The 12,674-nt window shown below is 37.2% G+C and overlaps 1 protein-coding gene across 14 annotated transcripts in view; it reads right to left on the minus strand.

Annotated features, from left to right (window-relative positions):
* SOX6 (SRY-box transcription factor 6) overlaps window positions 1-12,674 on the minus strand; it is a 625,789-nt gene that overhangs the window by 134,153 nt on the left and 478,962 nt on the right. For 9 of the 14 annotated variants that reach the window (XM_068554456.1, XM_068554455.1, XM_068554466.1 and 6 more), the window contains one exon: window positions 5,996-6,119. In XM_068554456.1, the coding sequence (XP_068410557.1) occupies window positions 5,996-6,119 (124 nt within the window). The remainder of the gene's footprint in view (window positions 1-5,995; window positions 6,120-12,674) is intronic. The other 5 variants (XM_068554467.1, XM_068554465.1, XM_068554462.1 and 2 more) reach the window with 1 other exon arrangement.

Below are 12,674 nucleotides of genomic sequence, written 5' to 3' on the forward strand. Positions count from 1 at the left end.
TACAGGACATTCCATCCAAAAACAACAGAATACACTTTCTTCTCAAGTGCTCATGGAACATTCTCCAGGATAGATCATATCTTGGGTCACAAATCAAGCCTCAGTAAATTTAAGAAAACTGAAATCATATCAAGTATCTTTTCCAACCACAGTACTATAAGACTAGATACCAATTACAGGAAGAAAAACTGTAAAAAATACAAACACATGGAGGCTAAACAATACACTGCTTAATAACCAAGAGATCACTGAAGAAATCAAAGAGGAAATCAAAAAATACCTAGAAACAAATGACAATGAAAACACGATGACCCAGGGCTTCCCTTGTGGCGCAGTGGTTGAGAATCTGCCTGCTAATGCAGGGGACACGGGTTCGAGCCCTGGTCTGGGAAGATCCCACATGCCACAGAGCAACTGGGCCCATGAGCCACAACTGCTGAGCCTGCGCGTCTGGAGCCTGTGCCCCGCAACGGGAGGGGCCGTGATAGTGAGAGGCCCACGCACCGCGATGAAGACGGGCCCCTGCACCACGATGAAGAGTGGCCCCCGCTTGCCGCAACTAGAGAAAGCCCTCGCACGAAACGAAGACCCAACACAGCCAAAAATAAAATAAATAAATAAAGTAGCTATTAAAAAAAAACACGATGACCCAAAACCTATGGGATGCAGCAAAACCAGTTCTAAGAGGGAAGTTTATAGCAATACAATCCTACCTCAAGAAACAAGAAACATCTCAAATAAACAACCTAACCTTACACCTAAAGCAATTAGAGAAAGAAGAACAAGAAAACCCCGAAGTTGGCAGAAGGAAAAAAATCATAAAGATCAGATCAGAAATAAATGAAAAAGAAATGAAGGAAACAATAGCAAAGATCAATAAAACTAAAACCTGGTTCTTTGAGAAGATAAGCAAAATTGATAAACCATTACCCAGACTCATCAAGAAAAAAAGGGAGAAGACTCAAAACAACAGAATTAGAAATGAAAAAGGAGAAGTAACAACTGACACTGCAGAAATACAAAGGATCATGAGAGATTACTACAAGCAACTATAAGCCAATAAAATGGACAACCTGGAAGAAATGGACAAATTCTTAGAAAAGCACAACATTCCGAGAGTGAAGCAGGAAGAAATAGAAAATATAAACAGACCCATCACAAGCACTGAAATTGAGACTGTGATTAAAAATCTTCCAACAAACAAAAGCCCAGGACCAGATGGCTTCACAGGCGAATTCCACCAAACATTTAGAGCAGAGCTAACACCTATCCTTCTCAAACTCTTCCATAATATAGCAGAGGGAGGAACACTCCCAAACTCATTCTATGAGGCCACCATCACCCTGATACCAAAACCAGACAAAGATATCACAAAAAAGGAAACTACAGGCCAATATCACTGATGAACATGGATGGAAAAATCCTCAACAAAATATTAGCAAACAGAATCTAACAGCACATTAAAAGGATCATACACCATGATCAAGTGGGGTTTATCCCAGGAATGCAAGGATTCTTCAATATACGCAAATCAATCAATGTGATAAACCATATTAACAAATTGAAGGAGAAAAACCGTACGATCATCTCAATAGATGCAGAAAAAGCTTTTGACAAAATTCAACATGCATTTATGATAAAAACTCTCCAGAAAGTAGGCATAGAGGGAACTTACCTCAACATAATAAAGGCCGTATATGACAAACCCACAGCCAACATCATTATCAATGGTGAAAAACTGAAACCATTTCCACTAAGATCAGGAACAAGACAAGGTTGCCTACTCTCACCACTATTATTCAACATAGTCGTGGAAGTTTTAGCCCAGGCAATAAGAGAAGATAAAGAAATAAAAGGAATGGGCTTCCCTGGTGGCGCAGTGGTTGAGAATCTGCCCGCCAATGCAGGGGACACGGGTTCGAGCCCTGGTCTGGGAAGATCCCATATGCCGCGGAGCAGCTAGGCCCGTGAGCCACAATTGCTGAGCCTGCGCGTATGGAGCCCGTGCTCCGCAATGAGAGAGGCCGCGATAATGAGAGGCCCGCGCACCGCGATGAAGAGTGGCCCCCACTTGCCGCAACTAGAGAAAGCCCTCGCACAGAAACGAAGACCCAACACAGCCATAGAAACAATAAATAAATAAATTTAAAAAAAAAAAAAAAAGAAATAAAAGGAATTCAAATCAGAAAAGAAGAAGTAAAACTGTCACTGTTTGCAGATGGCATGATACTATACATAGAGAATCCTAAAGATGCTACCAGAAAACTACTAGAGCTAAGCAATGAATCTGGTAAAGTAGCAGGATACAAAATTAATGCTCAGAAATCTCTTGCAGTCCTATACACTAAGGATAAAAAACCTTTAAGAGAAATTAAGGAAACACTCCCATTTACCATTGCAACAAAAAGAATAAAATACCTAGGAATAAACCTACCTAAGGAGACAAAATACCTGTATGCAGAAAACTATAAGACACTGGTGAGAGAAATTAAAGATGATACAAACAGATGGAGAAATATACCATGTTCTTGGATTGGAAGAATCAACATTATGAAAATGACTATACACCCAAAACCATCTACAGATTCTATGCAATCCCTATCAAACTACCAATGGCATTTTTCACAGAACTACAACAAAAAAATTCACAATTTGAATGGAAACACAAAAGACCCCGAATAGCCAAAGCAATCTTGAGAAAGAAAAACGGAGCTGGAGGGATCAGGCTCCCTGACTTCAGACTATACTACAAAGCTACAGTAATCAAGACAGTATGGTACTGGCACAAAAACAGAAATATAGATCAGTGGAACAGGATAGAAAGCCTAGAGATAAACCCATGCACATATGGTAAGCTTACCTTTGATAAAGGAGGCAAGAGTACACAATGGAGAAAAGACAGCCTCTTCAATAAGTGGTGCTGAGAAAACTGGACAGCTACATGTAAAAGAATGAAATTAGAACACTCCCTAACACTATACACAAAAATAAACTCAAAATGGATTAAAGACCTAAATGTAAGACCAGACACTATAAAACTCCTAGAGGAAAACATAGGCTGAATACTCTATGACATAAATCACAGCAAGATCCTTTTTGACCCACCTCCTAGACTAATGGAAATAAAAACAAAAATAAACAAATGGGACCTAATGAAACTTAAAAGCTTTTGCACAGCAAAGGAAACCATAAACAAGACAAAAAGACAACCCTCAGAATGGGAGAAAGTATTTGCAAATGAAGCAACTGACAAAGGATTAATCTCCAAAATATAAAACACCTCACGCAGCTCAATATCAAAAGAACAAACAACCCAATCCAAAAATGGGCAGAAGACCTAAACAGACATTCCTCCAAAGAAGATATACACATTGCCAACAAACACACGAAAGGATGCTCAACATCACTAATCATTAGAGAAATGTAAATCAAAACTACAACAAGGTATCACCTCACACCAGTCAGAATGGCCATGATCAAAAAATCTACAAACAATAAATGCTGGAGAGGGTGTGGAGAAAAGGGAACCCTCTTGCACTGTTGGTGGGAATGTAAATTGATACAGACACTATGCAGAACAAAATGGAAGTTCCTTAAAAAACTAAAAATAGAACTACCATACGACCCAGCAATCCCAGTACTGGACATATACCCTGACAAAACCATAATTCAAAAAGAGTCATGTACCACAATATTCACTGCAGCTCTATTTACAATAGCCAGGACATGGATGCAACCTAAGTGTCCCTCGACAGATGAATGCAGAAAAAAGATGTGTCACATATATACAATGGAATATTACTCAGCCTTTAAAAGAAACGAAATTGAGTTATTTGTAGTGAGGTGGCTGGACCTAGAGACTGTCATACAGAGTGAAGTAAGTCAGAAAGAGAAAAACAAATACTGTATGCTAACACATATATATGGAATCTAAAAAAAAAAAAAAAAAAGGTTCTGAAGAACCTAGGGGCAGGACAGGAATAAAGACGTAGACGTAGAGAATGGACTTGAGGGCACAGGGAGGGGGAAGGGTAAGCTGGGATGAAGTGAGAGAGTGTCATGGAATTATATACACCACCAAATGTAAAACAGATAGCTAGTGGAAAGCAGCCGCATAGCACAGGGAGATCAGCTCCGGGCTTTGTGACCACCTAGAGGGGTGGGATAGGGAGGTGGGAGGGAGACGCAAGAGGGAGGAGATACGGGGATATATGTATATGTATAGCTGATTCACTTTGTTATACATCAGAAACTAACATACCATTGTAAAGCAATTATACTGCAATAAAGATGTTAAAAAACAAAAAAAAACAGTATTATTGTCTTAACAAAATTACATGTCAATTATGTTGATATCTGTGTCTAGAAGAAAATAAGGCCCATAACCTGATTTTGAAATGTGGAGAATTTTAAATTTAAAAACATGGAAATTAAATAGTTTCCACATACAGTTCATTTAAAAGGTTTCTAAAACTGGTGTAGGGATAACAACTCAGATTCAGGTTAAACCAGTAAACTTAGTTTACACCAACATTCCGAAGGAAGTCAAGGTGAAGAAAGTTCAAAACTACTTATAGAGATCAGAAAAGAAGTGAACCACTGCACTGACAGAGAGATATTGTCCGACAAAATATTATCCTGTCCTTAATATGGATACTAATTTCACAGAATATAACTTGCTCTAAAAATTCTGCTCTAGAAAAATCAACTTTTAACTTTGAGTAACACAATTTTCTTTCACTCTGGTATCCAAAAACCGTTGTTAATCCTAGTTTTGACTGCTTTATATCTGAGGAATTTTTAAAGTCAGTCCTTAAATTAGCCAATCGTTTTAAGATCTCTATTCTTTGAATAATTTGGGTTTTGACACAGACATCTTTCCTTTCCTCACAAGGAAGGGGGTTTTCTACCAAAAGCATAAGAGTAATTGATGGCAAAAAATAGATGTTAAAACCCACTAGGTTTGTTTTTATGCTATTTAGTAACATTCCTTACAGGGAATTTTAGTAAAGTGATTTATACTTCATTATTGCTTTAAGCATATTAAAATACCTTTGTTCACTTTATAAACCCATACACAAAGAAACCGCTGCAGTCAGATTTGTTGTACTCAGATTGGGTGGTTAATATAATCAGGTTAATATGTTAAAAAGAACTTGACACAGAAATTATTAATGAGTAGAACAAGGTCACTACTTCTGAGCTGAGGTCAGTTACAAAGAATGCACAAATGAAATTCAGGTTGACTTTTTATTTACTTGACTATCTTCTTACATTGGATTCCTTTGGCAACATATCTTTAAACATTTAAAGCCCTGTTTACAAGAATGCTCTGAAAGAAGCTTCAAACCATTATGCCCCTAATTGAATTCCCCAGGAGTCCAGTAAACTCAGAGGAATAAAGAAAAATCATAACATTTGCTAAATCATCTCAAAACATACTTCATTGCAAGGTTATGTGTCCTGTTTTTTGAGGTTCAAAGATGAATAAGAAAATACAACCGAATGCTTCATTATTTAGACTAAAATCAAAAAGAATTTTACCTATTAGTAGCAAGCTAGTTAAATCAGTCCAGTTCTAACTCTTCTTCCAAGAGAAATCAGACAACAAACAATAATAGCATTTTATACTGTATGTGACCACTCTCCTAGAGTATAAAAGCTCTCAGGAGGAGCAAAGTATCTTTAACCAAAGACAATTATTCACAGTAAAGGTATGAGAGAGAGCTGACAAAAATTTGTAGTCCTGAGGGAAAGTAGCATTTTATCTGTGAATTCAGAACAAACTCAAGTGGAAGAAGAGAAAGTAAAAGTTTTTAGCAACCAATTCGTTTATTAACATGCCCCCTTCACAATTCTAATTTTACTTTAAAATAGCTTTTATGATCTTTTTATTCATAGTTCCTTCATATGCTTCTGTGTTTGTTGTGATTACTAAGCAAAAACATATGGATCTTAGCATTCCCAAAAGAATGTTAAATCCCTTTCTACTTACCTGGTTTGTATGTTATTCCAGGGGGAAAGAGGAATCCCTGTTGGGCAGCAGCAGCTGCTGCCAGGGTCCGCTGGTCATGTGGAAAAATTGGGATCATGAGCGGAGGCATGTGACCCTGAACCTGCTAAACAGAAGAGAGCCTATGATCAGACAGAAAGCAAATGTATGCCAAGGAGTATTTGTTTCTCACCCCTGGTGGTGTGCTGGTTACCCAAACAGCCACCCACTTCTAACCTCATTCCAAATCTGCTCCCTGAGAAAAATTCAGGCTAAATTCACCAAATCCACTGGTACACCAAGGACACAACCTCACTGTGAATTTGCCTCCACCCTGCTTCCACTAAATTATAGTTAATGGTTATCTTTTATCTTGACTTTTTTTCCTTTTATTTTCTTTCTTTTTTTGAAACAAAGAACTAGAAGAAATAAGTTTTCTTCTGTCACCGTACAATGTTGAAAGGTTTTGCCCTTTCACCTGCTTTGCATTCTGTGCTTTATTTTGAAAAATAGTACTTAGTATCTTTGGTCAGAAAGTAATGTCTAATTGTTATATATTCCAAAAGCTGTAGCTCCCCAGTTTAGGTATCTTATTTCAAAGCCTCGCTGCATTATGTTAAACATATAGCTCTTCAGATTTAAGGCTACTACGTCTTGGCTCCCAATTAAACTAATATTCTTTGCCATCCACACCTCGATGTAACATATAAATTGCTTGTCTGGCTAAGCAGTTTTACAGCTTTATGCACTACCATGTAGCTGAGTAATTATGGAGTTGTATTCAGAGAGCACTTCATAATAAATCCTACTATATCAAATTTCATTTGACCTCAATAAATGTATCAAAGAGCACAAAAATGCAAAACAGAAAATCTTCACTCTATATCAGTATTTGTATTCCATATAAAGAAAATAAGAACTATGACAGAATCACGTCTGTGAAAATCACATTTTAATTTCCTAGCTCCCTCCCTTACTCTATGCATGCTGCCCTGATTCCAATAGCATCACAGGAAGGTTCTGTGCTGGCTTTTAGGGCATGATTTTAAAAATTAAACTATAGGACTTTTGTTGTTTAAAGATCAAAACTAGTATGAACTAAGAGAAATGATCTTTAAGCTCAAACTGGGTCTTTGCCCTCCTTACTAGTATAAAAGAGCTGCATTATATCCTGTTTAAGATACAAACCTTTCCCAGTAATTCTACCAACCCCAAACTCTTCCCCCGTTTAAATTCCTAAATCTTCTCTTTAGGCAAAATTCCATATACTGGCTGATGACCCTGTTTAAATAGCACCAACTTGCCTTGTCCTGTCCCTGTTCCCTCCACAGCCAGGGACATAGTGCAAAAATGTTCCTGTGTAGGTCTAAGAGGTTTCATTTACCAACAGTTTCTCTCTAGGGAAAGCCCTAAGATGTGGGTTAATAAAGGGCAAGCAAAAAATAAACACTTTACAGTATTTTTCAGAATTCATTTCTCAGGAAAATCAACTTATAATAAAAAGGTCTTTGTGCAATTACTACCTTGCCAGTGGGGCGTGAAAGAAACTAGCTTTGGGCAGCTATTTCTTCCATTTTAGCTGAGGTAAGCCCAAGTTTTGTACATTACAGTACCAACTTAGCCTGCTTAAACTGGAGCTGATCCCCTAGCGCCCAGGTCTTGCCTTTAACCCTGAAGAAAAGCACTAGGTTTGCTGTTCAACTCCAGCTTGTTGTGACCTGATGCAAACCTGAGATGTCAAAGATGACAGCACTGTTCTATGTCAGAAAATTAAAAAATGATATTTTTGTGGGTGACTATTGTGCAGTGCAAGGGTATATAAAAGGAAATTACTTCATTTACTTCTAGAAATATGGTCCTAGCATGTACCCAGAACACAGCACAGATGCTTCACATTCTAAAGAAAGGAAATAAGAAACTGAGGAGTCTAGGTATCAAATTTATTTATTCTTTCCTTCTTTCATTTAACAAACATTTATTAAGTTATTATTATGTGTGGATCTTGAAGAGTAGCTGGAAAAATGGGGGCTATTTTGCTTGGGAGAGAGAAGATATATGCTTATGTTCAAATATTTGAAAGAATTATGTATGGAAGAAGAACCAGATTAAGTCTGAGCAGTTACAAAGGGCAGATCTAGGCTCAAAAGAAAGAGATTTTAGGGAAGTTGAATGCAAAGAGTTTTCTGAGCTATTCAATAATCACTGTGATTAAAGAGGTCATGTGTGCCATTTTCCAAGAGGTGGTCAAGTAAAGGCTGTATACTCATCTGTTAGAGATACTTTAAAGGATATGCATAACTAAAACCCTGATTAGATAATGACCTATAGTGCCTTTTCAACTTTATAATTCTATGATTGTTTAAAACTCAACATTAGGAAGATAATGGCATATAGTCATTCCTTTACTCATTCATTCAACACATATTTTTATTCAGAATCTACTATGCCTACAAAGGCTTTGTTGTCAAACGAATCTGAGCTTAAATCTATACACTGCCATTTCTTTGGCTGTGTGATCTTGAGCAGTTACTTAGCCTTCCTGAGTCTATTTCCTCATGTAAAAACCAAAGCTAATGATACTACCTTACATGGTTGTTGTGAGGATTAAATAAACAAGAAAAGTAATGCTTGTGGCACAGTGACTGGCATATAATAGGCACTAAGTAAATGTTAGATCCTTGCTTTTCTCTTATATAGTTTGCAATTCAGTACTAGAAAATTATCAAATTACTGATAAAACAAGAAACAGTGGATCTTAACCCATAACTCTACTTCAAAAAAAGGAAACATGAGCAAAATAAATAATTCAGTTTGGCAGGCAGAGGCTTGTTTGTTCTTAGCAGACCCATGCCTCGCAGAGCATTATCCCATCCCAAATTCCAGAAAACCAAGAAAAAGAAGGTGGGATTAAAAAGCTCATTTGAAGATGTAATTTGGGATCTTTAGTATTATTCATTAAACAGCATCTTCAAATGAAAACATAATTTTATTTTTACATTGGTGCCCAAGCTCTTCAGATCTTAAAACAACATAAAGGGATCAATGGCAATTAGGCATCAGACCTTAATTATTGAAACTTAGTGTCTGAAGATATTTCCTTTGTAACTAGCTACGCACATGAGATAACTAAGTAGGCCACCTAAGGTCATTTTTTTTTAAATTTTTTATTTTATGTTGGAGTATAGCTGATTAACAATGTTGTGATAGTTTCAGGTGCACAGCAAAGCAAGTCAGCCATACGGATACATGTATCCATTCTCCCCCAGACTCCCCTCCCATCCAGGCTGCCACATAACATTGCGCAGAGTTCCCTGTGCTATATAGTAGGTCCTAAGGTCATTTTCAATGCCAAAGAGCTGTAGGTGTTTCATATTAACAAAAGCTGTAAGAATTTAGGGAAGCTCTTTTCTGTCCATCACCCTCTACAAGGTAGGATATTTTAGAAAGTTTCAATGTTAACTATTAGGTAAGAGGCAGTTTCAATAAACTGAGGGACAAAGTAAATAAGGAGGGGGACAGAAGGCATTGTGAAAGCAATGATAATGATGGAATCACAGAGTTGAAATGGAGCTTAGAGTTTATCTAACCTAGTAGTTCTCAAAGTGTGGTACCTGACCAGCAGCATCGGCATCATCTAACTTCAAAAAGCAAATTATCAGACTCTACCCCAGACCTATGAATCAGAAACTCTGGAGGTTGGGTCCAACAATCTAAAATTTAGACTAAAATTTAATCCAGAGAAGTGATTCTCAAACTTCTATGGACTTCAGAATCAACCAGAAGGCTTATTAAAACAAAAATTGTTCGACCCCACACTCAGAGTCCCTGAATCAGTAGATCTGAGGTGGGAACCTGATAGTGTACTGTTCTAACAAGTTCCCAGGTGAAGCTAGTTAGTGCTGTTGGTCCAGGGACCATTCTCTGAGAATCACTAATCCAATTCAAACCTCACAATTTACACATAGGGAACCAGGTGGCTTACAGAAGGTAAGGCTCTCACTGTCATAGGCAGTGTGGAGGTCACACTGCCTATGACAGAGCTGGATCTAGAATCCAGAACTGCTCATCACCCTGTCCAGTGCTTTTTCCATTATATCACATGGACTTCATTGATAGAAAAGAGAGAAATCATGTGTGTACACTCTTTGTATAGAGAAAATCTGGGGGGCTGCAACTGAAAATAATTTTATATTTCAGAGGTGTGTCTCTGGAGGTGACTGGGAGTATAGATATTATGTTGTTCAGTTTTAGTCTGTTCCTTCTCTCTTATTTTATACCCAGAATATTTGATCTCGAATCTATTGTCATTAATTCCAGTTAATTCATTAGCAATAATCATTTAGCTCTAAATGATAAAATTGCCCTTAACTCATTTTAAGTAAAATAATAACATGAAAACTCAAAATGCCCTTTATTAAATACAAGCCAAAATATCCAGTAGCCAGTTAGAATATAGGCTGAGAGATGATGAAAAGTTCCTCTTTTATCTCTAATTACAGAAATCATCATCATCATCATCATCACAGCAACTAATATTTTCTAGTATTTCCTATATGTCAAGCCCTAGGAAGTGATTTACATGCTCTATCTCATTTAATTCTCAAAACTTTGTGAGGTACCTACTGTTATTATCCTCATTTATTTAAAGACAAAGACAAAACCATGAGAGGTTAGGTAACTTAGTCAATTAAAAAGTGGTAGAGCCAAGATTCAAGGCCAGGTATGTCAGGCTCAAAGTCTATACTTTTAAGTACAATATTATATTAATCATAAAGTCATCTTTTGCTAAACAGACCTAAATGAGATAAGGAATATAATTCTTTGTGATAACAATTATTTGATTGAAAGTTTTATAAATATAATTGTAAATTTACATGTGGCTGTAACAAATAATACGGAAAGATCCCATGTTCACTTAACTCAGTTTCCCCCAACGGTAACATCTTGAAAAATTATAGAACAATATTACAACCAGGGCACTGACATTGATACAATCCAAAAATCTTATTCAGATTTCACCAGTGGGATACCATTTAAAAGAAATTATGTGTCTTAAAAACTAGCAAGGGTAATGAAGGTCTATGAATACTTACGACTGCTATCTTTCATACAAAGCTCACCACTATGACCCAGTGCAAATAATGTGAGTGGAAATCATGAATTAAAGCAACAATTTCTCCTTTCATAGCTTTCCATTTATTTTACTTACTAGATTATTGGTTGAAGGTGGGACAAAAATGGAAAGCAAGGGCAAGGTGTTGGGGAGAGGTAAGGAAAGAGGGCTTGGTGGCCACACAAGAATCACATAAATATCCAAAATATTTTTCTTCTATGGAAGTTGTGAATTAAGTTTACTGCACTGCATGTCAGTGCCTAAGGCAGATAAAGAATTTTGAAATACAGAAAAGCCCCACCCTGCTCTGAAGAATGTAAGCCTGCCTTTCCTCTTCCTTCCCATCATCCTATTTTCCCATTTGGTGACGTGCCAGGAAAGGCAATCACATTGTAAACAGCAACCTTCAAAAATATTTTACTAAAGAATAAGAAATAATAGAATTCCCCTCACTCCATCAAAGAGTGACCAGTCTCCACATGTCTTTTCCAGGAAGTTATCAAAATTTCAAATAGCAACTTTTTTTCTTGAAAGTGTAGTTTTCCCTTAGCCCAAATTCAGAGATTCTTTAATTATCCCATAGGTAAAAGTAAAACTGATTTTGTTAATATAAAGAGTCAAACAACGTGACCAAAAATAATCTCTGAGCATGAAACTGCATTATTTTTATTGCTTTGGAAGTCAGCACTAACTGACAGCGTATGTAAGTTGAATGACTAATGAGAAACCAGGAACCCCATCATAGGTGAAGCCTAGTCAGTGCATCAGGAAAGAAACAAACTGTATCCCCCAAAGCACAACTGTCCATTAATTCTAAACTTCCACAATCCCGGACCAAAGCATTTCCCTTCTGCAGAGGGTAGGGAACACATTCTTGATCAAATAGGCTACATGCCCAGAAATTTTAATTGCTACGGTGTTCCTCACATCTTTCAGACAATCAAGACAGCAGCAGATGCATGTGAAACACTTAGGTTCTGACTCTTCCTATTCATAAAACAGCATTGTTGCATCAACACTTATGCCCTTTGTTTTCTCTGTGCTAAGTTGTTGATGATGCCATTTTTTGCCATCTGCCCCAGAGCTTCATTAAAGATACATGAATGGGCTAACTGGCCTGATATCTTGTGAGGAACAGGTGCTATTGTTTGTCCCTGAAGACTTGCACTAAAGATATGACTCAGAATACTTGAGAAAGAGCATCTGCAGCAGTCAGTCAGAGAGCAACTTGGCAGAGACCTGGCTACGTGCTAATATGCAGAGTGACACTCGGGGGCTCATTTTCTTTCATGAGGATTATTTAACTTTTCTCAGTGATAGGAAATAAGTATTTATTGAAAACCATGAACATATTAATGTCTATTACTAAGTTAAAGACAGTGAGCAAGTGAAGATCTTTTTAATGCCTTATTTCTAGAAAATCATTCCTCATGTGATTTAATTGGATAAAGCTTCTTTAATCTGTTGGAAGGAATGTTTCCAACATTTGTAAATCATGACAGAGGGAGGGAAAGACAGAGACAGAAAATACAGAGAGAGAGAAAGAGCCATCAGAGAGGGAGAGGCAGG

Source organism: Eschrichtius robustus, chromosome 11, assembly GCF_028021215.1.
Source record: "Eschrichtius robustus isolate mEscRob2 chromosome 11, mEscRob2.pri, whole genome shotgun sequence".
Lineage (NCBI taxonomy): Eukaryota > Metazoa > Chordata > Mammalia > Artiodactyla > Eschrichtiidae > Eschrichtius > Eschrichtius robustus.